This window comes from Canis lupus, chromosome 9 (assembly GCF_003254725.2).
Source record: "Canis lupus dingo isolate Sandy chromosome 9, ASM325472v2, whole genome shotgun sequence".
Taxonomy (NCBI): domain Eukaryota; kingdom Metazoa; phylum Chordata; class Mammalia; order Carnivora; family Canidae; genus Canis; species Canis lupus.
In genome coordinates this window covers 1,581,902-1,608,672 of record NC_064251.1, presented here as the reverse complement: position 1 = coordinate 1,608,672, position 26,771 = coordinate 1,581,902, and the positions used below count along the sequence as shown (strand labels likewise).

The 26,771-nt window shown below is 66.1% G+C and overlaps 1 protein-coding gene and 1 long non-coding RNA gene across 9 annotated transcripts in view; one reads left to right on the top strand and one right to left on the bottom strand.

Moving 5' to 3' along the window:
- Nucleotides 1-232: 232 nt before the first annotated feature.
- LOC125755793 (uncharacterized) lies at nucleotides 233-5,782 on the bottom strand. Its single transcript, XR_007413126.1, has 2 exons — nucleotides 5,676-5,782; nucleotides 233-5,092 (listed from the first exon to the last, which is right to left on the bottom strand). It is a non-coding gene; the product is annotated as an uncharacterized LOC125755793 (long non-coding RNA).
- A 470-nt stretch (nucleotides 5,783-6,252) lies between these two features.
- BAHCC1 (BAH domain and coiled-coil containing 1) overlaps nucleotides 6,253-26,771 on the top strand; it is a 318,708-nt gene continuing 298,189 nt past the window's right edge. For 4 of the 8 annotated variants that reach the window (XR_003144605.3, XR_004818463.2, XM_025468270.3 and 1 more), the window contains exons 1-3: nucleotides 6,290-6,371; nucleotides 20,414-20,489; nucleotides 22,784-22,870. Coding sequence is in view for 6 of the 8 variants with exons in the window: in XM_025468270.3 (XP_025324055.1) it covers nucleotides 6,318-6,371; nucleotides 20,414-20,489; nucleotides 22,784-22,870 (217 nt within the window). In the remaining 2 variants the exon portion in view is untranslated. Of the gene's footprint in view, nucleotides 6,372-20,413; nucleotides 20,490-22,783; nucleotides 22,871-26,771 lie in introns of all 8 variants that reach the window. The other 4 variants (XM_049114521.1, XM_049114520.1, XM_049114519.1 and 1 more) reach the window with 3 other exon arrangements.

The following is a 26,771-nucleotide window of genomic DNA, read 5'->3' as shown; positions in this document are numbered from 1 at the left end:
CAGGAGAGGCCCCCAGCATTAGGAGCCACCCAGACAGGGAGACGACAGGGCGGCTGTAGTTGGGACCCAGGGACGCAACACTGGGCCAGTCTTGGCAGATGCCGGTGGCCACATGCTGGAGGCTGGGGCAGCTTTGTACTCCCCGCTCAGGGTGGGCGGCCCACAGGCCCAGCCCCAGTGGGTCGCAAGGCTCCCCTGGGGGGTTTAAGGATCTGCAGTGAGAAGAAAAAGATTTCAGGGCTGAAGACAACATTTTAAAATCTGGCTTTAAATAAACATGGAATAAAAAAAGAGCGAGCGGAGCCTCCGGCAGCTGAAATTAGAAGCAGCGGTCCCGGGCAGGGGAGCCATCTGCGCGCCAGGCAGCGCCGTCTGCAGTCTCCTGGCAGCACCCGGGGGCCGGGGCCGCCTCGACGACAGGGAGGCCGTCCCCCAGCCCCGACTCCTCTCTGCTCCCAAACGCCTTGCCCGTCACCATGTGGCCCCTCACGTTCCTAGGAAGCAGAGAGGAGGATGCGAAGAGCCAGGCGAGCAAGGCGCGGCGGGTCCCCGTCCCTCCCGGGCCCACACCCCCGGCCTGGTCACCGGGGCACCTGCCCGCCCCCGCCCCCCCGACCTGGGCGCCTGTGAATGTGCACCGTCAGCTAAGGCATTCGATCAGCAGGTGGGTGCCGGGCTGGCAGACGCGGGATGACGCCGACACACAGCGGGGAGGGGCCCCGAGAAAGTCGGAGCCTTTCGCGCCCCGGCGCTCACCCCCGCGCCGCCTCCCACGGCCCCTGGAGTCACGCCGAGGCGCGCGCATTATGTAAGGAGGCCGGTTGCCGGGGAACCTCTCCCACCCGGCCCTGCCACAGTCGCGCCTCATCTCCTCCGCCCCAGACGAGCCCCCTGCGGCCCTCCCGCTGCCCGGCCAGTAGGGAAGCTGGGGAACCTTCTAGGCCACCTTGCCAGGAGGGCCAGGAGGAGCCCAGACGACCCCCGGAGCCTGCCCGGCACTCCTCCAGCCCCCTCTGGGGGGACGGCAAGCCCATCCCCTGCCCAGGCAGGGCTCCGCTCAGGCCTCCCTCCTGGGCACGTGCCTGCGCTCCTGGCGGGGGGGGGGGGGGACAGGCAAGGGCGCCATCCCTGTGGCCAGCCCACAGCTGTCCTGCAGGGACAACTCTAGAGGAGAAAGCCTTTAAACGGACTTCAGGGCAAGGGGGAGTGGGTTTTGGGAAAGTGCAAACCCGAGTAAACAGCTGGGGGTGACAGCGTCATTGGGGTGGCACCCCCTCCTGGCTGGGTGGTGCCCCGCGGCCCCTGCTGTTGGCAGTTGGGCCCTGGGCTCCCCGTGTGGGGGCAGGCAGCCGCCCACCGCTGGCCCCGAGGCTGGGATCTGGGGTGTGATGCGCCCCACCCCCAATACACTTCCCATATCAGGACAGTTTCCACTTCACACAATTATTGCCTCCCCGCCGCGCCCCGTGTCACACATCGGGAACCAGCGCGGGCCCGCGGTCAGCAGGAGTCCACTCTCTGTTCAGGCTTCCTTGGTTCGCCCGTCACACCCTCTCGGCCTGGTCGTCACATCTCCCCGGGCGCCTCTGGGCCGCGGTGGCCTTCACGTCCCTGGCTTCGGGTGGCCCAGCCGTGTGGGGGTGCAGGGGCTGTCCCTCTGCCGGGACACTTCTGATGCTTCTGTAGGATTACGCTGGCGGGACAGGTTCTGAGAAGAAGAGCGCAGTGCGCCCCCCTCACGTCGTCGAGCCACAGGAGGTCGCTGAGATGCCCGCCGTGGCTATGCCCTGGCTCCCCTGGCTGGGGACTGCTCCCCAGTGTCTCCCAGCGAAGCTCTTCTCCTGCCTGCCGTGCTCTCTGGGAGGCAGCGGCCACGCACGGCCCACGTATGAAGGGCTGGGGAGTCTTCTTGAGGCACCCCCGCTTTTTAAAGGGCAGCTTCTCAGGTGCCTTTCTACGTGGCATCTGGGTGCTTTCTAGAAATGTCTAAGGGCCGATGACAACAATCTGTAAAACATTTGAAGGCATGCCACGTGCCAGGCACAGTTCTCGGCGTTTCTCCTGTCTTTCGCACCTTGAATGTCCCCAAGCTCTGGGGCAGGTGCCCCTGCCCCCCTCCCCGCCCAGTGGGGCCCACAGAGGCTGGGGAAGCCCCCGAGCCCCGCCGGGCTGCCCAGCGACTGGCTCCTCCTGCACGCTGTGTCCACTCCCAGCCGGTAGACCTCAGGCAGGCCTCACCCGCGGGCAGAAGACACAGCTCCCCTTTTGTGCCGCGCAAGGCCACGGTGCGCCGGAGGCGGTGACCTTCCTGCTGGCAGGAGGCAGGACTCCCCCAGGCCTAGATCTTCCAGCTCCGGGCGGCTCCAGGCTTCCTTGCCGATACTGCTGACGGTCACGAAGACCGGGGGCCTGGCCGGGAACCAGAAAACAGTTCTCCGGACACAATTCGGACAGTTGCACCACAACCACGGCCCGGGCCAGTCGCCTGGGGCACCTGGAGTGGACGGCGTCAGCAGCGCAGACCCGGGTGGAGGCCAAAGGTGAGGTCCCGCCAGGTATGCCCGTCCCTCCTGCCCTGGAACTTTCTGATTGCTGATTACAAGTGCTTGAGTCCAGGAAGGAGAAGAGGAGGAGGAGTCCGGATTGGCTGGCTCCCTTCTCAGAGAGCTGGGAGGAAGGAGGAGGGCGGAGGGAGAAACAGCCTCCTTGCCAAGCACACCCGTCCCTGGCATCTGAGCTGAACGGCCACCCCTTAGGCCCAGCTCAGCTGAAACCAGGTTAGGCAGAGAGAGACGTGGAGGTGAAAGCCCTTCAAAGTTTTGCTGGGCGGCCACCTCAGAAAGGGCTCCTTCTGTTTAGCAAAAATTCACAAATCCTTGTGCCTGCCTGCCAGGAGAACAGCTTGCTTGAAAAGCAAAGCCTGTCATCCTGTAATTAAATCTGAGACCCCCCTCCCTACGTGACGCTGAGATGAAGCCACTTATATAACACGCCTAAAAATAAGCTGATGAAGAGACGCACTTTTATTCTTCCTGCTTCTAGCCCTCTACTCCCGGGCCACCCGGGCCGGGGTCTGCGGAGCCGGGGTCGACGGCGGCAGCTCCATGTGGTCGCCTTCTCGCCTCCGACCACAGCCCGGCAGCCTGCCGGCGCCAGCCCCAGGGCCACTGCTCGGGGCCAGGGACCCTCTGGTTCAGAGCTGGGTGCCGAGGACCCACGTGGCTACATGCCTGCCCGGCCGCGCAGCCCAGAGGTGGGGACTGACAATCAGAAGCGACGGGGAAGTCGGCGGTGCGGGGTGCCAGAGCACCTGCCTTCTCAGGGAGCCCTGAGCTGCTTCCCAGCCCTGCCCTGAGTGTAGGAGGACCACCACCCCGGTCTGGGGCAAGGACGGGACTCGCGGTACTGGTGCTGGCACTCTTGCCAGTCCCCTGGGACTTCTCCATGGTGACAGCACCTTCCTCTCGCTGGCCTTGGAGGGGGCAGACCAGGCCCCACATCTGGGCAGTGATTTCCCAGCTGCACTGTCTGCCAACCTCCAGGCAAGGCCTGAGATCCTACTGCCCCCAATACGCTGAGTGTTCAGGGGAGATGGAACACCTGGGAAAGGGGAAAGGCCTCTGGACACCTCCCGAGTAAGAAGGTGGCAAGATAAGGGTGCCCCCTTAACTCTGGGGGCTGGCACTGGGGCTGACCTTGGCACCCAGCCCAACATCTAGTCTCGTGCACTGCTCAGGCCCTAGCTCCCGGCCCAGACACCATCACCACTGCAAAGGGGCTTCCATACAATGAAGAAAATCCTCAGAGAACAGGGGTGTCTCCGAGGCGGGGGCTCAGACCCATTCTCACGGCCAAAGGGGGGGTGCACTCGTGCTGGAGACCTTTCTGGACTCTAGTGGCTCAGAGAGGCACAGGCAGGGTACGCGTCTCCAGGCCTGGATTCCAGCGCTGCACCCACATCTCACTCTGCGCCCACCATCAGCCCTGCTGGCTCTCTCGGTGATGCTCCGGGCAATGCTCCTTCACTTTCGCCCGTGGCAGGTGCTGCGTGTTGGCCCCTCCCTGCCGCTTGCCTCCTGCTCCGCTGCCAGGGAGACAAAGAGGCCCAGGATGGGCTGCAGGACCATCAGCACACCAGGGAGGCAGGCCAGGCTCAGGGTGGGTCCCTGACCTCTGCCACTACCAGCAGTGAGCATGCCCTTGGGCAGGAGGGGGACAGTCTAGAACCTTCTAGAGAGTGGAGCTGCACTCAGGACTATGGATGCCTCTCTGGCGAGGGCCCTCTCCTCCTTCTACTGTTGTGACACTGATGGGAGCAGACAGCTCGGAACCCTCCAGACTCATTCCCCTCCCACAGCGAGGAGACCTCCCCCTCTGGTTTTCCTGCCAGCCTCCACCTGTCATTCTGGTCCCAACCACGTCACTTCCCTTAGGGAAGGCAGCAGCTTTACTCTGCACCCACCCAGCTCCACCTCGGCCCTTGACCCCGCTCAGGTCAACCAACGTCGGTCGTAGGGCTGGCAGGATGGACGTGTGCAGCGCACCGAGGTGGCCCGGAGCAAAGGGAAAGGGAGGAGGACGATGGTCCCACCGCCCGCCGCCAGCAGAGAGGTGCCCCGGCTCTGAGAGCTGCACTCGGCCTGCTTTCCGACACTTGCAACCAAAGGAATCCCAGAATCTGTGGGCACAGGAACCCGCCTTAAATCACGGCAGTCGAGAAAGAAAAAAAGAGGAAGCCACGGCTGGGAGCAGGAAGGAAACGAAACCGAGAAGGCTCTGCCTGTGATGGGAGCCGGCAGACAGGAGGGCAGGGGGGCTCGCCCCGACGTCACTCCCCTTCCTCGGGGGCCCTTCTGCCAGGCGGAGGGCTGTCCGTTTGGATCCGGGCGCTGTGACTTCGGGATTTGCCCTAGTTCCGCTCTGTGCAGGGCCACCTGGCGGGGCTGTGTCTTCCTGGGCTCCTGTGCTTGAGCAGCCGTGTGAGGAGCCGTGTGAGCCGCTGTCCTGGGCAGGATGCGGCGCGGCGTCGGGCTTCGAGAGATCTGGTGTCTTACAACGTAAAGCAAACAGTCCCTCCGTGTAACTCTAATTTCTGTAAATATTTTTCCAAAGGAATTATACTGGGAGCCCTGTGGGCCAGCTGAGTCAGCTTCCCCGTGGACCCTCCCAGGAAAGGCCTTCAGAACCAGCCAGTGGTCTGACCCCGTGATCCCTCCAAGGGAGGTCCTCCACCCCCAGGGTCCACCCCTCCCCAAAGAAAGTGTACCCGACGAGGGTCATCTGCCATCGCAGGTCCTCTCCTTCCCTGGGGGTCCCGGGCCGTCCTCTCCACAGGGTCCTGTCCCACCTGCCCACCCACCCCCTCTATGATCTTCTTGGCAAACTGTCCTCCCTGTCCCCAGGATGCTCCCTTTGCCAGGGTTTTCCTCGGGGCCCACCCGGCCCCCGAGTCACCCCTCCCGGGGCCCTCCTCTCCCAGAGCCCACCCTCCCAAGGTCCACTCCCAGGACGCGCCCCTCTCAGGATCCTCCCCAGGGTCCACCCCTTCCAGGGTCCTTCCCCATGACACCCCCCTACACACCCCAGAGCCCACCCTCCCGGGGTCCAGCCCTCCCAGGACCCTCCCCCAGGGCCTCCCGCCCATCCCCCTCCCCGCCCGCGCCCCGCACACTCACCTCGCGAAAGTCGGGGTCGGGGCGGGACCCGAGGCCGCGCGCCGGCCTCTCCCCGGGCCTGCCCCGAGCCCGCGACCCGCGGCGCCCGGGGTCCGCCCAGACCGAGACTCGGCGCAGAGCCCCCCCGCGCGCCCCCCGCGGCGCCCCCGCCCCCGCCCCCGCCCCCGCGCCGCCCCTCCCGCGCCGCCGGCCCACGCCGCCCCGCCCCCAGCCCGGCTGTCGCCCGGCCCCCGGGCTGTTCCCAGGCCGCGGCCCGCGCCGCACCCCCGCCTCCTCCCCCGGGATCGACAGCGCCGCCGGCCAATCGGCGCCTGCGGCCGGCCGCCGAGCTCCGCCCCCTCCCCGTCCGGAACCCGCCAATGGGAAAGGCGGTGCGGGGGCGGGGCCTGCCGGTTGCCTGGCAGCGGCGCGGCCGGCCGGGGGCGGGCGGGCGGCCGGGGGCGGCGACGGGGCGCAGGGGGCGGAGCCTGCGGGGGGCGGGGCGAGAGCGGCTATAAAGGCGGCCGCCGGCCGGGCGCCGCGTCTCTGGTCCGGCTCCGCGCGCCCGCCGCCCGCGCCCGCCCCCGCCCGCCCGCCCGCCGCCCGCCCGCCGCCCGCCGCCCGCGCCCCCGCTCCGCCCCGCGGCGCCGCCGGACCCGCACCATGTCGCTGTCGCGCACGGAGGAGATGCACCGGCTCACGGAGAACGTGTACAAGGTGAGCCCCGCGCCGCCCGCGCTCGGGCCCGCCCGGGGCCCCCGGGTCTTGGCGCGGCCGCGGTGCCCGGCGCCTGCCCGCGGGTCACAGGTGGGCGCCCCGCCCCGCCCCGCCCCGCCGCCCCCGCCCCGCAGCCCCCGCCCCGCCCCGCCGCCCCCGCGTCCGCGGAACCGGGCCCTCGCGGGAGCCCAGCGCTGGGCCGGGGTCGGGCCGGGTCGGGCCGGGTCGGGTCGGGTCGGGTCGGGGCCGCGTCGCCCCGCGCCCCCGGCGGCGTGCGGACCCGGTGGCGGCCCCTGCGGCCGCGGTCACGCCAGCCCCCGGGCACTTTGTCGCCCACGGGCTCTGCCTTCGCACAACTCGCTCCCGGGAGCGCTGGCGTCCTGGACGGCCCGGGGGGGAGGTCGCGCGGGCAGGTTGGAGGGGGGACAGATAATCCATCGTCTTATGTAACCGCGGAGGAGAAGACTAATTGTGTAGGAGGCTGGCGCGCCTGCCTCCGCCTCTGATGTGTGTGAAGAGTGGGTGCGCGTCCTCCCCTGCACACTCCGGCGCCGCCGCAGCGCAGGGCCGCGCAGCCCCCAGACCCCTGGGCGGCCCCTCCGCCCCCGCTGAGCCCGGTCCACAGGAGCCGGCCCTGTGCTCTGGCCCTCCGGCCCCCGTCGCCAGTTTGCAGCCTCGCCCGGGTCGAGCAGCCCCTGGGCCCGCATCAGTCCCACGCGGCAGGTCCTCCGTGGGGGGAGGCCGGGGGCCTGGGCGTCCGCAGCAGGCGGCTTAGCGAGCCGCGCGGGTTCCAGAGCCAAGCCCGGGGCGTTCCTGCTGGGCTGGGAGAGTCAGGCGCCCGGAGCTCACGGGGCGGGGGTGGCGGGCGCCCGGCCGCTACGTGGGGCTGCGAGGCGCTGGCGGCGCAACAGTTTCTGGTTGTGTGGAGCGCCTGTGGCTGTGGCTGAGCCCTCCTGGCCCGGCCTGCGCCGCCCTCGCGTCAGCACCTCGCCCCGGACGGCCCCCACCCCGGGACTTGCCGGTGGGCCCACCCCGCGCTCGCAGCTGGGGTTCAGGTGGCGGACTCCTCTAGGGCGGCTTCTAACACGGGTTTTAAAGTTAGAGCCGGATGACGGGAGGAATCCTGAGGCCGGGCGGGGTGGACGAAGCCGTCCCGGAGCCATGTTAGAGCCGCCGGTAAACACGACAGCGGCTGAGGAGGGCTCGGCGCGTAGAAGGCACAGCCTCTGGGGGTCTGGTGCTCGGTATCGCGGAGAACCTGTGGCGTCCGTTCCTGGCGGTGGGGTTCTGCTAATGCCGTCAGGGAAGGGAGGTTTATTAAATTATTAGTCATTAGTTCCATAACCATTTGCTCGCTGCTGCAGGGGGTGGAAGGGAAGTGCCGGCCAGAGGATCTCTTTCCTATTTACCCTGTTTCTGCCATGAAACCATTAAACAGGAACTTTCATGGGGAGACTCACAAGGGGTGCCCGGTGTGGCTTTGCTCAGGGGAACCCCACAATCGTTCTTGCTAGAACTCTCATAACCTGGGCAGCGAGGCGTGCAGTTACGGCTGAGCGGCTTCCAGATGGAGCTGTGATTTATCCGGAGCTCTGAAGTGAGATCTCCTGGCAGAAAACAAGCGGGGTTTGAGCGTGAGGACCGTGAACCCCTCGGGGAGCCGGCTGGAGGGCGTCGGGTGCACATTCAACAGGCGAGCCCGTGCTTTGTGCCCAAGGGCCAGGCGGTTCGCAAGCTCGCGGGGAAGCGTGGCAAGGAGCCCCGGTGTCCGCAGGGCCGTGCCCCCCGCAGCCCAGCACCGCAGCCAGGTTGGCTTCGTGGGCGGCGCCGTCCCCGCCACCCTGTGGCCCACCTGCCAAGTCCTCGAGTGCCGAGTGCTCTCTCACCCTTTTGTGTTTTATCCCCAGGAAGCTCAGCGTTCCCTGGGGGGGTGGGGGGGGCAGCGGGGGCACCCTGGCCTGGTGGAGGCCCGGTGGAGGCCCGGCCTCCCTGAGGCACAGTCAGGGTGCAGCCAAGCTGCCCGTGTGGACCCAGCTGGCCCACCATCCCGTCCGGGGGCCGGGCCGCCTCTGCGCCTAGGTCGGGGGCTGGCGGAAGCGTGGCAGGGCCGTGTCCCCAGCCGTGTGCCCCGCGGGGCAGCCCAGCTGTTTGCTCTGGCCCTGCTCCGTTCCAGCTGCAGTTTGGAGCACTGTTTGCCTTGGCAGAGGAGGGAGCCGCAGGGACGCTCGTCCTTGGTCTTGCTGATTAAAAATGTGAGAAGAGAACATACTCCCTCCTGGAGGAATGAGTCCCGTGGACTTGTACCTCTTTCCCTGTGGCCTGGTCCCCACGGGAGCCACGTCCTCGGGGAGTTTCACGAGAGGTGAAGGGAAAGAGGTCAAACAGCTTCAGGGGGCAGCTGAGAGCTCCCCTTCTCGCCGGGCCAGGGCGACAAGTGCCAAAGCCTTCTGGGGGGAGGTGTGGGGTTAAGGTGCGGGCAGCAGAGCCTGGTGCCAGGACCTAGTCTGGAGGGCAGCCCTGGGTGACAGCCAGAGGGAGGGACAGACTGGGGCAGGGGCAGAGGCATCTACTGCTTAGACTTAGGGCCAAACCGCAGCCGTCCTGGGAGAGACCTCTGCGTGACCCCACCTGCTGGACCTCACCTCCTGGCTGGGTTTGGGGTCAGGGTGTTTTCCTTGTGGTCTTTTATGCCTAGAAGAACTGTGGCCCTCAGGTGACCTTCTGTCTCCTCGGGATGGCAGCTCCCATAGCTTTTCCAGAGACAGCAGCATCACCTGTCCTGAGGCTGCAGGAAGGTGGGAGACGGCCCGAGGATGGGACCTCGCAGGAGAGCCTTGGGCAGGCTCTATGGCGGTGTGGCTTTGGGGCCTTGGTCAACAGGGCCAGGCTGGTCACTAGGGGAGGTCTGTGGCTGTTGTGGGGATGTTGGCCTGGCTGTGCCATAGCTGCTCCGTGGGTGGAGGGTGACACGGGGCTCCTGGTGCCAGGAGGGGGGTGTTGGGCGCTGCGGGGAGGCAGCTGTGAGAGCCCACTGAAGCCTGGCTGCCCGGGCCCTGCCCACTACCCTCCACTGTCCCGGTCCCCGCTCCAGGTGGGTGTTGGGGGCGCTCTGGGAAGCCCTGGGCCGCTGACCTCAGACCCGCTTCCTCACCCGCGGCTGGGCAGTCACGCCAAAGCGTGTGCTGCCATCAGAAGTCCGGCGTCTGGCGTGGACAGAGCCCAGGGGGCCCCCAGTTGGAGAAGGTGGACTGATAGGCACTTCCTTGGCAACGGAAACGCCTGTCGGGAGGAGCGGAGCTGGTGCCTGCTTTGTGGAGGAGGCAAGGAGTCACAGCACTGCGCCCACCTCTGTGCACACGCATCTCTGCTGGTATACGTGTGAGGGTGAATGTGAGTACGTGTGTATGTGTGTGTGGTGCTCGTGTGCTTTGCCCTAAAGGTGCTTTCGGGGGTGTTTCTTGCTGTAATGTCTTCTGAGGAGGTGGCGGGGCCTGCTGCTGCCGACTGGGGTCTGCTACACGGCCTGTCCTTCCCCTACTAGGCTTTTAGGGGAGCTCCTCCACCCCCTTTCTGGAGTAGCCGGGGCAGCGAAATGGTTTCTCTGTTGCAGTGAGCTCTGAGCCGACGGGCTGTGGTAGTTCTTTGTGCCCAGGTCACCCCAGAGATCGTCGGCTGCACGGTGCAGGCCCCTGGTGGCTCTTGGGGTGCTGCTGCTGCCCCAGAAGGTCATGGGCCCAGGCCTGCGCTGTCCCTACGGGTCTTGCCTCGAGCACGGGCCTGCATTTGGGAGGCTGGCTTGGCCCGTGGGACCAACCCCGTGCCCCTGAGGCTCCAGGTCCCAGTGGTGGCTGACGCTGGCCCCGGGCTTTCAGGGCACCACCGGCAGAAGAGGCCGTGACGGGGCTGCCTGGTCTGGGATGAAGCTCCCCTCAGGACAGCCCTGCTCCCCCCGGCTCTGGCGAGGACGGGCAGCCTGTCATGGGAGGGCTAGGGGCTCAGTAAGGGGGCCTGTCCCCTGCCCCGGGCTCTCCAGCTGGGTGCTCAGACTTGGGTCCTGCTCGGGAGAGCCCTGGGTGTGGCCGCGGGCCTGGGTGGGCCCCAGGCAGGGCTGGCCTTGCTGCCTGCCTACCCTGCCCCGCTTGGCACAGTGCCCAGGTTTGCGTCCTCGGGGGGTGGGGGTGCCCGGGGCTGTGGCCCGGCCGGCTCCTGTCCGCTTCCCTTGCCCGTAGCTGCACTGAGCCAGGGCCCGTCCCCCCTTGCCGTCCTGGCCGCTCCACCTGGGCCTGGCGGGGGCGGGCAGGCTGCCTTGTCCCGATGTAGACCCGTGTCCCCCGGGTGCACAGCACCAGGGCCCCGTCAGCACCGGGCCGCCACCCGCTGACCACAGCCGCCTGCCCCGCTCCGGTCACTGTGAGTGGGCTATGCGTTGGGGGCAGGGGCACAGGTGGCCCGAGGGGAGGTGGGTGCCTGGGCTTCTCCTAAAGGGCAGAATGTCTCGTCTGCCCACGATGTGCTCCCAGGCGACCCCAGCCTTGCCCTGAGACCCCGGACCAGCGGGCGCCTGACTGGCCAGCACGAGCGTCAGTGCCGGGGCTCGGGGTGCCTGCGTTTGCGTTGCCGTCCGTGTCTCTGGTGGGTCTGCCCTCGGGCTGTTGGCTTCGAGAGTTCTGGGGCTGTCTGGGTGCACGTCCCCGAGCATGACGCGTCCCTGGTTCCCGGAGCCCATGGCAGGCTGGGTGTTGGCTGGGCAATGGGGGTCCTGCAGCATCCTGGGGGGACCCTCGGGTCTGTGGAGAGTGGCTGGACTGGGAAGGCAGGGCCTGCAGCCAGACCAAGCTCTTCTCTGCGAGGTGACCTTGGCGCCAGGGGCCAGGGGATCTGTGCCCACACAGTCTGTAGGATCCCTCCTCCTGCCTTTAGCTCCTCCTTCAGACTTGTGCTGCGGGCGCCTCCATCTGTCCCAGAAACCTGTCTGGCCCTCGGGCTCCTGCGGCCGGCGGGGAAGACGCTGGCCTGGCTGGTCCCTGCCCTGGTTCTGTGGCCCGGCGGTCTCAGGTGCACCATGGCCAGGGCGGTCCACCTGCAGGTGCCCCTTCCCTCCCCTTTGCCCATCTGGGGGCTGGCGAGTCAGTCTGTCGTCTTCGTCCTGAAGCCACCACGCACCCTGGGCGGAGAGCACAGAAGATGTCTCGACACACATCACTGGACCCCACACCCCGACCGGAGAGATGCCGGGGGCCAGTGTGGGCCACCAGGGGGGAACAAGGCCACTGATCAGAATGGAGAGGAGTGCGTGCTTCCTGTTTGAGATTTTAATTTTCCGTGTAGGGGCAGTGTCTTGGAATGATTTCAGCAACGTTTAGGAAAGCCTGTATTAAATGGACAAGAAGTACGTCGGTAGAGTTTTCAGAGTCTGCCCCCTGTTTCACGGTGTCCCCAGCACCCTCCCCTGGGCTGTCGGGCAGCAGTGACCAGCGCCTCCTGAGGAAGTCTCTGGGATGTTCTCCTAGCCCTGAGACCCATCCCGCTGTTTTCATTGCCCGCCTCTTGTTTCTCGACTGAAGGAGGTTTTTTGAGGACAGCCAGGACCCCTGTTCCTTTTGAGTTCCTGACCTCAGGGTGCCGGGATCGAGCCCCGCGTGGGGCTCCCTGGTCAGTAGGGAGCCTGCTTCTCCCTCCCCAGCTCACGCACATGTGAGCGTTCCCTCTCTCTCTTTCTCTTAAATTAAGTCTTAAAAAAGAAAAGATGGAGTTGTGGCAGACGTGGAAGGGCCGGTTTCCGAGGTGCAGTAGATCTAGGGTCCCTCCGTGTACCCGTGCCCTGGGGGACACTGTGTGGCCGGAGAGGCCTGTTGTCCGGCCGCCTCTGTTCCCTCCTGTCCGCACACGGAAGCCCTGTCCTCTGTGGTGCAGGGACCGACGGAGCTCAGGCCGTGGCCGCCTTGCTGTTGGGCGTCCAGGGCCGTCCGGGCCCCACCTGGGGAGGGGGTGTGACGTCGGGTGCCTGGCTCGGCCTGGGGGGGTGGGGGGCAGACAGCATCGGCCCCGGGCCACCTGGGCTTTCCTGCCTGCTGGTAATCTCGAGTAACCTCGTGGCCGTGGGCCAGGCGCCGTGCTGTGAGCCGTGCGCATGACCTGCTTTATTCCTCAGCCTGCTTCTCCGGGGGGCCTGGCTGCCCCGGCTGGCGGGGAGCCTCCGCGAGGGGAGGCGGCGTGTTTCAACGCCATTGGCTGCTCCGGGGCTGAGCCAGGGCCGGAACAGGGCTGTTGAAGCCTGGCACTGTCTGTCTTTCCATTCGGGGGTCCACAGATTGCAGGCAACTTTTTTAGCTTCTGTGCTACCATTTTCTTTCTTCTGTTCCTTTTTTTTTTTAAGATTCGTTTATTCGACAGAGAGCGAGCACAAGCCGGGGAAGCGGCAGACAGGGAGGAGCAGGGAGCCCGACGTGGGGCTCGATCCCAGGACCCTGGGATCAGGACTGACCCCCCCGGGCGCCCTGCGCCATCCCCTCGTTGACCAGTGAAGGGCCCGTCGAGTACTTCCTAGCTCGCGGAGAGCGCTGGGGGCACGCGGAAGGGGGGGGTGCGTGACTAGCCTGCAGAGTGGAGACCTCCAGGGGGCAGTGGGGAGGGCAGGGCAGGGAGGCCCAGGCCGAGGAGGCCCAGGCCGAGGCCCTACACGCTGCTGCCGCTGCCGGGCCTGCGGGGCGCGGTGGCCGGTGTGCCCGTCGGTGTGACGCTTCCTGGCCGGTGCGTCCTGTGGAACATGAGGGCAGTGGGACCGGCGCGGTTCCAGAGCGTTCGCAGCTGCCTCCCTGCTTGCTCAGAGGTAGTTACTCATGCAGTGGGGAGCCCAGCACCCTGAAACCCAGGTCAGCGCCTCTACAGGGACAGGGGTGGTGACAGGTCAGTGGAACGTCCTAACTGGGGACACAGGAACCAGACCTTGCTTTGTCGTCAGCGTTGGGCCTTCCTGTGGCAAGTGGGGGTTGGCCCAGTGTCCCCAGGTGCTCTGGCCACCATGACACAGCACCGTAGGTGGCAGCCTTCACGGGACACCTATTTCTGACGCCCGTGGGGGCCGGGAGTCCGAGATCCAGGCGTGGGCAGGGCTGGTTCCCCCGGGCCTCTCTCCTGGCTCGCGGGCGGCCGCCTCCTGCCCGCGGCCCCACGCTCTGGTCCTCTGTGGGCTCCTGTCCCGATCCCTTCTTAGACGGACGCTAGTGAGATTGGATCAGGGCTCACCCGAGGGCCTCATCCCACCAGCTCGTTCTGTCAGGACCGTCGTTCTGCGGGTAGCCCCGTGCTGAGGTGCCGGGCGCTAGGCCTTCCGCACGGGAAGTTTTCGGGCCTGATTGAGCTGCTACCAGCCGTGTGGCCTGGGCCTGCACCCCAAGGTGGCGCGGGCTGTGCTGTCGCCAGGGGCTCCTGGCTGCGCTCCGTCCGAGTCGGAGTGACGGCACTCCGGGCTGGGCGTGCTCGGGCCGTGACGGATTTCTGTCCAGCCTCAATCTAACGGCCACCCCGGGTGTGACCACACGATTCCCTCGGGGGCCGTGCGCTCCGAGCCGCCTTTGGTGGGGCCGGGGCCTCGGCTGAGTGTGAAGTGCAGACGGGAAGCGGTGGGAGGACACAGGTCCCCTGGCCCAGGGCAGCTGCTCCCGCGGGGCCAGCGCTCAGGGCAGGCGTGCTGGCCGGGCCGGTGCCTGCCGTGAGCCCTTGGGAGGCCGCGCCAACTGAGGTCGGGGACTGGTGGAGGGAGCCTCAGATGGGAGGGGAGCAGCCAGGCCGTGGGCCCTATGTGGACCTGCTGCGGGGTCGGCCTGGCTCCAGGTGGTGGGGTTGTGGCCACCAGGTCCCTTTGCTTTTTCATGCTCCGTCCCTGGGGGGCTGCAGCTGGGTTGGCCTCCCCAAGCCCCTGTGGGGTCTGCGTCTCTGTTGTTGGCTGTGGGGCCGAGGCCGTGAGTGCCTGCGGTCGGGTCAGGCTGCGGGGGCTACGGCCCATGGGGGTGGGGGTGGGGCGCCTGGTGCTGTTACAGTGGAGCCTGTCTGTGTCGAGTGCTGCTCGCTTTGTCCCTGCTCCCCTGGGGGTGTTTCTGCATCCTCTGCTGGCCTCCAACCTCCCACTGTCACCCCAGGGGCTGTTTTGTTCTGGAAGCTTCGCCACATCCAGTCATTTTCTGAGCAAGTATGAACATGTTCTTACCTTCTCTCTGGCTCTAACCCAGTGAGATCCAGCTCAAGACCTGCCTCCTCCAGGAAGCCCCCCTTTAGCACTCACTGAACTTTCCAAGTTGGTTTTATTTTTTCGAAAAGGATCCCCAGAATAGGTATCCCGGTTTTTGCTTTTTAAAAACATTTTGTTTATTTATTCATGAGAGACACATAGAGAGGCAGAGACACAGGCAGAGGAAGAAGCAGGCTCCACGTAGGGAGCCCGACGCGGGACTCAATCCCAGGACTCCAGGATCACACTCTGAGCCAAAGGCAGACGCTCAACTGCTGAGCCACCCAGGCGTCCCGATACCCCAGTTTTTAAAGAGGAATGGAGCCTTCCACCTGCCCCCCACCACCCCAGGTGGGAGTCATGCAGAGTTGCGCTGAGGAGCTGGGCTCTCCCGGCTCAGCCTGGTGGTCCTTCCCACGCCTCCCATCCCCTGGCCCCCCTCGCACGGTGAGCCAGACCCTCCATCAGGGCCCCAGTGAACCGGCGCGCTCTGGGGGGGCTGCAGCAGGGCTCCCCTGGGAGGATGGCCGCCCCTTCCCGGGCAGCTCCTAGACAGAGGCCACCATAGTAGAGCTGGGCCCTGTGCTTCCTTATCCTGCGGTCATGACGAGGTGGGACGTGAGGGCAGGTGGCCGGGGCAGCCAGGTGCCGGGCCACTCTGTGGCTGAAGGCCCTGTGTCCTGGGTAAGCAGTTGGGGTGGGCACCCGGCGTCAGCCCTTCCGCAGATGGTCCCGGAGCGGGCATGTACCACCTCGGCCCTCGCCTCGTTCTGGGGTTGCTGGCCATGGCCCCTGAGGGCACCCAGGGCAGGCGGGGTGGCCCAGATGGCGCCTGGTCCAGCCTCGGCGGCTGTCGGGATAGCGGGGAGGCCCGTGTGCGGCGAGCGCTGAGCTCAGCTGTGCGGCCAGCCTGCGGTTGAGGCTGGAACTGTCTCCGCGGCAACTACCGGGCAGGCTCTTGGCCTCCCCACGCCTCTCCCTGCCTGTCTGTAAGATGGGGTGGCGGCGCGCTCGGATCGGTCAAGCCAGGGTGCAGGGTGATGGGGGCCAAAGGCCAGGTGGGGTCCCAGCACCGTCCTGTTCTCTGCATGTGCGCTTCCAGGTGTTGAGTGTGTTCCCATGAGTGTGCGCAGGACACAGGCAAACACGCCCAACCCGTCCTTCCTCTGCTGCGTGTGAGGGGCTGGAGGGGAAGCAGAAGGCATGTCACTTCCCCTCTGTCAGCAGAGAAACTGCACTTTGCGACCGGCCTGCCAGGAAGGCGCTGGAGGGGGGCCGTCGGCGGGAGCCCGTGCTGAGGAAGAGACGGAGTTCCTGCGCTCCGAGCAGCCGGCCGGTGCGGGCACAGGGCAGGCCCGAGCAAAGTCCCTTGGCAGAGCTCCTTTCCAGGATGCGTTGGCCGCCCTCCTCGTCCCCCCGCGTCGGAGACCGGGCTGCCTCGCTGCCCTTTCCCCTCACCGGCCAGGCGGACCTGTGACCACAAAGTCCATGGGGATGCGTGTCAGCATGCAGGCGGGCGGAGAGCGGCCCCTTGTTGGGGTCCTGGTGACAGCCGCCCGTACAGCTGCCCTTGTCCCCTCCCCTTTGGTCTCGTAGAAGGGCATGTGGTTCCCCAGGGCTGGGCAGGGCGGCCGGGCATCTGCGGCATGGAGACTCAGGTAGCCTCCGGGGTGGCGGGGGCATCCAGCTCAGGATGTCCTGGCCGGGGGGTGACAGCACAGCAAGCCTGAGCTCGCGCGTGTGTCCTGCAGGGACCCCTCCTCGTCCCAGCCCTCTCGCAGCATACATTCTGGGGGGGCGTCCGGGTGCCCTTTGCCGATCTCAGCCGCCCACCTGCTACCCAGGGAAGGTCCTTAGTAGGGGAAGGAACCAGCGAGTAAGTGCTTGGTGCTAAATACAGTGGAGCCGGGAACAACGCGGAAGTTAGGGGCGCAACCTCCCTCCCAGCCGAACATCTGCGTGTAGCGTGGGACCCCACCCAAAACTTGGCTCCCCGTGGATTAGTGTTGGCTGGAAGCCGACCTCCCGATGATGAGAATAGTTGATTAATGCACGTTTTGTACGTCGTGTGTGCTACGTGCTGCGTTGTTATGATGCAGTTAACCAGGGGAGAAAATGTTACTTAAAACCATTGTGGGGGGTGGGGGGACGGGGTGGCTCAGATGATCAAGCATCTGATTCCTGGTTTCGGCTCAGGGTGTTGGGACCGAGCCCCTTGTCAGGGTCCACACTCTGCGGGTGCCTGCCTGAGAGTCTGTCCTCTGCCCGCCGCCCCCCCCCGCCCCCGCTGGCATATGCACACGTGTGTCCCCTCTCTCTTTTCTTTGTCTCTCTCTGTCTCTCTTTTCTTAAAATAAATAAAATCTTAATAAAAGAATCGTTAGAGAAAATACATCTGTAGGGCTGTCGGATATCTACTGATAAAATGCCGGCGTGAGCGCGCACGTGCCCTCCTGTGTTGTTCGAGGCCAGCGGTGTGGTCCTCGGCCCAGAAAGCTGCCAAGGGAATACGTGCACCATCTCCGTGTTGCACTGCAGACTTTGAGCCGATTTGGGGATCTCATTTTCAGGGCACAGGGGTCAGAGCTGGAAGATGACTCTGGTTGCTGCTCATGTTGTGGGACCGAGCCCTCACCCTGAGGACGAGTGTGAGGCTGCAGCACGTGGCCGAAACACGGGAGGCAGGCTGCCCCCGGCCTTGCTCTTGTTGGCAGCGCCCTGGGCACAACAGTCCTGAGGAGAAGCAAGTTTTCCTCTCCAGGGAATCAGGCCCTGCTGCAGGGTTTGGGTGCTCTGGTCTCTGCACCCTCCTGGCAGAGCCCAGGAAAAGATAGTGCCATCCCTTGGCTTCTGAGAAAGGTCCAGGTGGCCAGTGACAGCCCACCGAGGCCTCCTCTGTGTGATGAGCTGTGGGCGCCCATGATGCTTCTGCCTCTATCGGCTCCGGGGCCCCTCCTCGGGCCTGGTTAGGGGAGTGGTGCTGGGGCAGGTATAGCAGGTGCTCCCCCTGGGCCGGGCCGGAGGAGGAACCCCATGCCAGGCCTCTGAGGCAGACCTGGCTGGTCTCTGGCTGCCCCGGTGCCAGGAGAGCCAGTGACCGGGAGGCAGGTGGGTGACGGTTGGCTGTGTGTCCATCCAGACTTCCGTAGGAGGCCTGCCTTCCAGGCCAGAGAGCGGGATCTGCACAGGGCTGCAAGCAGGTGCCTCTGTCACCGCCTCCAGTTGAGACAGTGACCCCTGTGTGACCAGGCCTGCTGTCCTGGCCACCAGCCTTCTCAGCAGATCGGAGGCCCTGCCCTGCCCAGGTGGCCTGACTCGCACCCCAGCACCCAGGCTGCCCTGCCCACTCACTCCCGCATTCCTTCCGCGTGAGCTCAGCTGCCGCACAGAGGGAGCGAAACCTGGCGGCTGTCCCCGTGTGTCACTGGGAGGGTGTGGGCGGGCTGCCACGGTGATCCCCTCGCTTGGCCTGGGCGCCTCCTGGCCCGTTTCCTGCTGTCAGGATGTTGATGGGCTCAGAGTGAGCTTGGGCAGCGTGTCCTCCTCTGCCCAGGAGGCCGGGGGTGCTGTCCCGGAGCCAGGGTGGCTGCGGTCCTGGGAATGCGGGTGGGTTTGGCACCAGCATCAACTAGGGCAGCGTCTCACACCTGTGCCCATTGTCACAGCGAGGAACTCGTGCTGTGCTGAAGCTCTGGGCACACGTGCACACACCAGCACACACACACACACACACCTCAGGCACCCCTGGCCAGCAGGCTCAGGGACCCAACCTACCCTGCCTGGGTTATGGACCTTCTGTCCTTCACCGAACAGACACACGTGGGGGCACCCGGGTGGCTCCGCGGGCACAGGTTGTGATCCGGGGTCCTGGATGGAGCCCCTGCTCAGTGGGGAGCCTGCTTTTGCCTCCCCCTGCCCCTCCCCTGCTTGCTCAGCTCCCTGTCTCCGTGTGTCTTTCTCGTGAATAAGTAAAAATCTTAAAACAAAACAAAACAAAAACAAAAACCAGACATACATGAAGCCTGTCGCACTCCTTGGTCCTGAGGTCTCTGCAGGCAGCCTGCGCCATGCGCCTGGAGCTCCCACACGCCCTGTGTTCACGCCTGGCTGGTGACCCCTAAACCTGGCTTCCTGCTCCCAATCCTCCCGATGTCTGATCCTGCTGCCTGGCAACGACGCCCCTGTCCCGGTTCCCAGGTGCTCCCTGGATTTGGTCCACATTCCTGGGGCCCCAGAGCAGCGGCCTGCATCCTGCCTGCCTCCCCGCTGCCCCTCAGCCCCACCTGACCCACGTCCCGGTGCCTGTGGATGGGACCCGAGGGCCGTGGGCCCCGCTTCTCAGATCCCAGGGCAGGTCCAGCAGGGCTCCTGTGTCTGCTGGGCCCTGGCGGCAGTCCCCCGAGCACCAGTGGTTCCCCTCGGGAGGTGGCTGGACAACAGCTCTGCTCAGACCCTCTCTCCACTTCCCTTCCAGGCCCGGGAGCAGGGCCTTCCCCACTGCTTCCTGCCTCCTCCCCAGCCTTTCAGCCCCTGGCCGCCCCTGTCCTCCACCCAGTGGCTGGGCCCAGGCTTTGCCTGCTGCTGCCTGCCCAGGCCCTGCCCTGCAACCCCCCCCCAGCCCTGCCCTGCCCCCGGCCCCACCCCCTGCCCCAAGCCCTCCCCCTTATCCGCCCCCTCCTCCCTGCTCTGGCCCCGCCCCCCATCCCCTACCCCCAGCCCTCCCCTCTGTAGACAGCATGCCCCACTCCCCTGCTCCCCCGCCAGGTCCCGCAGTCTTGCCCCCTGCCCGGCATGTGGTGTGGACGTGTTTTGCTCTTGGGATGCCAGCCCCACAGGGATGGGGCATAGGCAGGGTCGCCGCCATGGGCCCCTGTGCTGTGCGGAGCAGTGCCCTTCCCTCGCCGCCCCATGGGTACGGCTGCCCGTGTTCCCTCTCCTTGCTCCCATGTGGTGTGGGACCTCGGGCCAGCCCCAGGGCTTAGGAGGGCACAGCTCCCTGTGGCTGAGGTCTCCGTCCCTCTGTGTGGATGCCCCTGGCTGCACCCCAGGGCGGGCAAGGGCAGCTGGAGCCCCTCCTGCTGGCTGAGCGCAAGGAGAGGGGACGGAGGGTGTGACTGGGGGACAGAGGGGCTCTGGGGGGACACAGTCCCCCGCCTCTGTTCCCAGACGGGCGTCAGGGACGGCGGGTTTTCTTTCAAAGTGCGGCAGGGGCGCGCGTGGCCGGGCCGGCTCTCGACTGTCGGCTGTCGGCCCTGTTACCCCGTGGAACTCACGTCGGGAGGTTGCGTGGGCCTGTTTTCACGCCTTGTCATTAAAACATCTGCTTGGCCTTGGCCGCGAACATCTGATTTCATCCGATGAAGAACTGCGGTCCCTGGGGCAGAGGACCCGGGGCTGCGAGATGGTTCATAGCGGGGTGTCTGTGTGTCCGCCGTGTGCCCCTCTGATCAGAGCCGTGTTCGTAGTTGGCGTGTTGAGCCAGGATTTGGGTGGGAAGGGGCACTGAGCCCTATGTGCAGCCGGAGGGGCTCCCCTCCCCGACTCAGCTCCTCCAGACGGGGTAATGGCACCTCAGCAGCAACACTTCTGGGCGCGATCCTGTGCCAGGCACTCTGTGCTCGGCGTGCGATCTGCAGAGCCCCGGGCAGCAGGCCGCTCTTGCTCCGTTGCACAAGGTGAAAACTGAGGCTGGGGGGGTCTGCCGAGGGTGGGGCTGGGGCCTCCCGGTCTCCACCCTGTGGATTTTCTCCCCTGGGACACTCCCGGGGTCACCGGGCCACCTGGTCACTCACGCCCTTTCTCTTGCTTTCCGCAGACCATCATGGAGCAGTTCAACCCCAGTCTCCGGAACTTCATTGCCATGGGGAAGAACTATGAGAAGGCCCTGGCAGGTGAGGCCGTGGGAGCAGTGGCCTGTCAGCAGGTGGATGGCTCAGTAGTGGGAGGAGGTGCTTTGCTCCAGAAGAAAACCCTTGGCAGAGGGAGGGTGTGGATACCTCGGCGTCGTGCGAGCCTGCTGTCTGCGCCCACGGCTGGGGGGCGGCCACGTCCTTGGCCTCGGCCTGGGGTCTGGGCTCGGTGCTCGTCCACAGCACCTGAAGGCGGCGGGTGTGGATGTCTGCTGCAGAAGCGTCTTGAGGCTGTAGGATTGGGCTTGGGCGCTGGGGCAGGGGCAGCGCTGCCCGGTCTTGTTCAGGGAAGGGGCGTCAGTGCCAGTTCTCTGCAGCGCGGGCCGCGGGTGTGTATGGACGCTTCCACCCTGGCGGGGGCCGGGTAACTCACACTGCGGTCAGGGGCGCCCTGTTCTGGGGGCCTGACTGCTGGTCTCCCCCACCCTTGACTGTGTCTCCAGGGTGGGGGTCAAGCCCCCTGACCTGGGGGGGTGGCATCCTTGTGAGCAGAGCCCACACCCCCAGCAGCTGCCCTGGGATGTCCGTGGCCCCAAGGGGGCTTGGTTGGTGGGACTTTGGCCTGGAGGCAGCAGCCTGGAGGGAGAGGCCGAAGCTGGGCAGCTCCTGTTCTTTTCTGTCTCCGTGGTCGCCCGGGGGACAGAGCGCCCGGCGGAACCTGTCTGCTCCTGGACGTGGCCTTGCTGGTCTGTAGGTGCAGGTGCCTGGCTGCAGACCTGCCCACTTGCAATGTCTTGGGGGTGGGGGGGCCTCTTGTCGTACCCCCCTCTGCCAGGTGGGCCTCTGCCCGGCCCTGGGGCTCCCCTCCGGGGGAGGCCGCTGCCCACTGACCCTTGTGAAGGAGAGCCTGAGGTCACGCACAGAGCAGGCCCAGAGTGTGGGGCGTGCTCCCCTGTTCCTGCTGAGGGGTCGATGGCCTTGACCCCTGTGGGCGGGCAGGGTCCCGTGCCGCCCTCTGGTTGTGGGGTGCTCACAGGCGTTCTGCGCCCAGCCAGGCTCTCTGAAGCCCCCCCCACCCCACCCGGTGCTGCAGCCCTGAGCGCAGGGACGCTGCCCGGGAGCCTGCCGGTCCCCAGCAGGGACAGAGGCACGTCTGCTCATCAACACAGGTTCTGTCCGCTGCTGGAGCTGAAACGCAGCCTGTTGCAGGTCACAGGCCGCAGTGGGGGCTTCTGTCTGCCGGGGGTTGCAGGCTGGCTTGGCCTCGGGTCCGCTGCCCCAGACGCCCCCCGTGTGCCAAGCTGGAGGAGGGCAGCGCAGGAGGGCGGGGTGCGGACCTCGGCGGGGCAGGACCAGGCTCATCTCTTCTGATGGGGCGGGTTTTCCCCGTGCACTCGGCTGACGGGGATTCCCTCTGTGGAGCCGCCGTCGGGGACTCTGCTCGCCCTCACCTGGCTGCCTCCTGGGGTGTCACTTCACTCCCAGTCAGTCCTGGTCAAGACCATGCCGCCCACTTCTCTTCAACGTGAGGCCAAGTTTTCCTCCAGAGCTTTCTGCCCCCACTCCCGGTTCCCCGAGGCTCCCCAGGGGCACTGGTGGAAAGTTGGCGGCTCCTCCGCCCCGTGTTCCCGGACCACCCAGTGGCACAGAGGTCGGGCAGCCACGCCACCACCGGCCCCTCCGCTCCACTCAGCGTCCCCGTGGCCACACTCGTGCGGGGCTCGGCTGCCCTTTGATCAGCGTTGAGGAGCCCACTCCTCTGGGCAGCCATCACAGGCCAGCCGTCTGGGCGCCGAGCGCGCTCCTGGCTGTCGCTTCCGTGGAAGCCGCTGCATAGCCTGTGATGAAGGGCCCGGTGAGATGGCCCGGCCTGGCTCTGGAGGCAGAGATGACAGGCTGCGTTGCCCCGTGCTCCCGGCGGCCTGCAGGGCAGGCGGGTCCCCTCTCCCCCAGTCTCCAGGCACGCGGCCATGCGGCCACGGTCACTGTGGGGCAGCCCGCCGCATGGCTTCTGTTCAGAGACGTGAGGGGCACCCTCCGTCCACGGCTGGGGTCTCCACGCCACAGCTTCCCCCAGGTGAGCTGTCAGCAGACCCTGCGGCCTGGCCGGATCCGGGCGCTGGGGGCAGCACCCGGCATGGGCTTGAGAGGCCCCAGGCCTGAGCGGGCACCGCATTCGTAGGGGAAAGCTGCTGGAAGGATGTCAGCCGGACCGGGCTGTGCTCAGCACAGGTGGAAGGGCCACGGAGCGGGCTGTGCCCACGACCACCGTGGCGGTGCTGAGGGCTGCCCTGTCCATCTCCGGTGGGCACTGACTGTCCCTTCTCTCCTCTCAGGTGTGACCTACGCGGCCAAAGGCTATTTTGACGCCCTCGTGAAGATGGGTGAACTAGCCAGCGAGAGCCAGGGCTCCAAGGAACTCGGTAAGACCCCTGATGCAGCGGGAACCCCCAGGCGGCTGTCCCGTCAGATGTGCCCGCGCGGGTCTGGGGTCCCCTCCTGTGCCTGGTCCTGATTCCTCTTGGGGTCCAGTCTCCTTGTCAAATCGGCATCTCTGAGGGACTGTGAGCCTCAGAGCTGGCGAGGGCCGCAAGGCACATGCCCGGCTGCAAGTGGGGTGTGCTGGGAGCTTCGGGGGCTGCTGAGAGCACGCCCGCTGGGTCTGTCCCCACCCCCATCCCGAGCAGCATGGTGGGGGGCGAGGAGATGGAACCACGAGGCCGGTGTTGGGCACCGTGTAGCAGTGGGACTGAGGTGACGGGGAGTGTTCCTGGTGTGATAGCGAGGAGGGACCCAGCCCATCACGTGGGGCCACCTGGTTTTTTGGAAAAGGACGCACCCGCCTGCATGCTTGTTGCCCGACAAGTGGGGGAAAGGCCCCAGAGCATAGCAGGCGGAGCCCCTGCGGCGGGTGGTTCTCTCTGTGCTCTCACTGTTTTACACACTCGTGTCGCTCGTGCCCCAGGCGCTCAGTGTCCCTTGTGTGTCCTGGTCACACTGGCAGGTGGCGGCACCAGACTGTCGGCGTCGCTGCTGTGGTTCCCGGAGCAGGCCACCGCCCTCCCACACTGTCCCAAGCCACAAGCAGAGCCTGTCAGCTGTGGCGCTTTGTAGGGGCGTCTGGTGCTCCTTGTCAGGGGACGTGGGGCCTGCGCCCGGGCCCGGCGGTCACGTGCCCCTGCCGGTGGTGGCCGCCCTGGAGGAATGGCTGCGGCGCCCAGACTGGTGTGAAACACGGCTGCTCTGTTGACAGACACGGCCAAGGAGCCTCCTGGGGCCGGGGGCACCGTGCGGACAGGGTGTGTGGCCAGGGCAGGCCCCTCGCACAGGCTGGCTCTGCCTGCACGGGTGGCGGGCGGCCTCTGTCCGGCGTCTGAAGGGCTGCGCTGCTCCCTGGCTCCCGTATGGCCTCCACAGACGCCGCGCTGCCCTGCACCTGGGGGTGCGGAGGGTGCTGATGGGGAGGTGGCTGTGCAGCCTGGCCGGTGACGGAGGCCCTTGGTCCTGTGGCAGGTGGTGCTTTGGACCAGCGGGCTCTGGGCTCAGAGGCCACACGTGGGCCTGCCTGGGGCTTCTGGGCCCTCCGACACCCTCGGGGCGGGTGGGTGGCCTGTGTGACCTGTGTGCGCACAGGCTCCTGCAGCAAGAGGGCCCTTCCGCTGTGGGGGGAGTCACATGCTCCCCTGGCACCAGGCCTGTCTGCTCCCTGCGGCCGCACTGGGCAGGATGAGCGTGTGGCTCCAGGATGGGGAGCGTGGGGCCCGGCACCAGGTAGGAATTTGCTGGGTGTGTGCGCATCTGCAGTGGTGGCCACAAGGTGCCGGGCAACGTCAGCCCGTGTCCTCTCAGCACACGCGCTGGCAGCAAGCGTGGGGCTCCCTGGGTCAGCCAGGTCTCCCGTTGTCTGGCGGCCGCGGCCTTCCCGGACACCATCGAGGTGGAGCAGCGTGTCCGGAGGCCACAGTGCTGTCGGACTTGGGCTACACGGCAGGGGTTCCCGTGACCTGTTATCAGGTTGGAGAATTTGCTAGAACAGCTCACGGCTCTCAGCAACACTTAATTACATTGACCAGATTATCCTAAAGGTGCCAGAAGGATACAGATGAACAGGCAGATGGAGGGAACCGTGGGTGGGACGCCTGAACCCGGGGGCTTCGGTCCCCGCACCCCCAGCCCAGGGCATGTTCCCCTCCCGGCAGGGCCCTGAACCCTGTGGTTCAGGCATTTTCACGGAGGCTTCGCCACGTGGGCAGGTCAGGGCCTCAGTCACCAGGCCCTCCGGCCCCAGGGGAAGGGGCGCAGCTGACAGACCAGCGTGTGGCTGTGCGGGGCCTTCCTGGTGGCCAGCCCCATGGCCCACCCGGAGGACGTGAGGATGCACGATGCTCCCGTCGCTCAGGGCCTCCCAGGGGCTTCGGGGCCCAACCGTGAATGTGTCTTCTGTGCCAGCCCCTCCTCCGCAGGCTCATCTCTTCTCAGCTTTACTGACACGTGACTCACGTGCCCTACGACTTACACGGGGGTCAGCTGTGGGGCTGGGGGGCTTCTAGGATATTCACGGGGGGTGCAACCATCCACCAGCCCCTGCAGCCACTGTCGTCCCCCGGAGATGCTGGCTCCAGACCACAGTGACCGCCTGGCCATGGAGTCGGGCTTCTCTGCACGGGGAGTTAGCGGGTATTTGCCGGCGTGGCGTCGGTGGGGCCGTGTGGGGCGGACTGTACCCTGCGTGTGGCCTGGCTTCTGCTACCGTCAGAATTGCGTGACAGTCATCCCTGTCCCCATGGGGCCAGCGTCCCTCCCGCCGCAGCGCCCGGGCCCTCCCGCCTGATGGAGGCGCCTGCTTGTCCTGCCATCTGCCGAGCAGTGTCCGGGCGGTTTCCAGTGTGGGCCTTTCCAAGTTTGCCTCTTCCCCGTGAACCAGCGACACATGAGCAGCGCCTCACATGCTTGCATCTCTTCCTCGGCCAAGTGTGCGTTCACGTCCTCCTCCTCTGCTGGGGTTTTGGTCCCGTGGCCAAGGGTGAGACTCGTGTGACTCGTGTGTTCTCGATGGAGATCGTCGGTCACGTGAGCCCCACAGCCGGCGCCCCCAGTGTTCACCTGTTGTGTCCGGAGCAGGGATTTTAGAACAAACGTGTTTAATTTCAGTGAAGTCCAGTTGGTTGATTTTTTTTTCTTGGACTTTACGGTTTGTGGGTTTTTTCGTGAGAGACACAGAGAGAGGCAGAGACACAGGCGGAGAGAGAAGCAGGCTCCCTGCAGGGACCCCGATGTGGGACTCGGTCCCGGGACCCCGGGGTCATGCCCTGAGCTGAAGGCAGATGGCCAACTGCTGAGCCATCCGGACATCCCTAGGTCGTGGGTTTTTATTAATGTGACTCTGGTTATGGTTTTCACCTGTTTCTTCTTCCTTCGCTTCGTTCCCGAGCACCTCTGCTGATTTAGTCCCAGGCCCCTGGGCACCGTGCTGTTCCTGCGCCGCCGTCCTCCCGGCCGCTCCCCGGGCACCAGGCGTCCCTCTTCTGGGCCCAGACCGTGTGCTCTGGGTCCCGCTTCCCCTGGGTCGGGGGACCGTCCGGTCTGTAGAGGCTTCTTCAGCACGGGGGTGGGAAGGGCCTAGGCCTCGTCAGTGTGTCCGCAGCTGTTTGTCCACCTGGTGGAAGGTGGGGCTGACTTAGGATGGAGGAGGCTGCGTCTTCCCCTGGGGAAGGAGGCACTCCCGGCCCAGCTCTGCTTTCTTCCAAGCAGGTTTTAGTTTAGGGTGTTCTGTTTTTCTCCTCCTGGAAGTGTTTGAAATCTTTATTCTTGGGGGGAGGGCATTGGAGGCCTCCCGGCTCTGGGGGGTGCGGGCTGGGCTGCAGATCAGAGCATCCCCCAGTCGTGGACGAGGCGTGCGGCCTCCAGGACCCCGGGCAGGGTGACCAGGGCCTGGCGTCGAAGCTGCGACCCCGAAAGGGGAAGGGAGGGGGCGGGGACACACAGTGCAAGGTGGGCAGGAACAAGGCGCTCTGGTGACATGGGAACAGCGTGGAGCCAAGGAGCGTGGAGAGGCTGCTGGGGGCCCTGGGAGGATGGATTTGTGCCCCCTCGGGTCGTTCTCCAGCAGCAGAGCCCACTTGGCACAGTAGAACATTCTGTGAGCAAACCATCGTTTCTCTCTCCTCTCCGTCGGCAGTTGGGTTATTCTGGGCGGGTTTTGCTGCTCTGAACGAGTTTGTCCATAGGACCGTGGTGCTGAGCCCTGCCACAGGGTCACCTCCACGGTGACGTGGCACCTGTGACGTGGCGCCAGGGCTGCTGGGGGGACCCAGCACTCCCTGC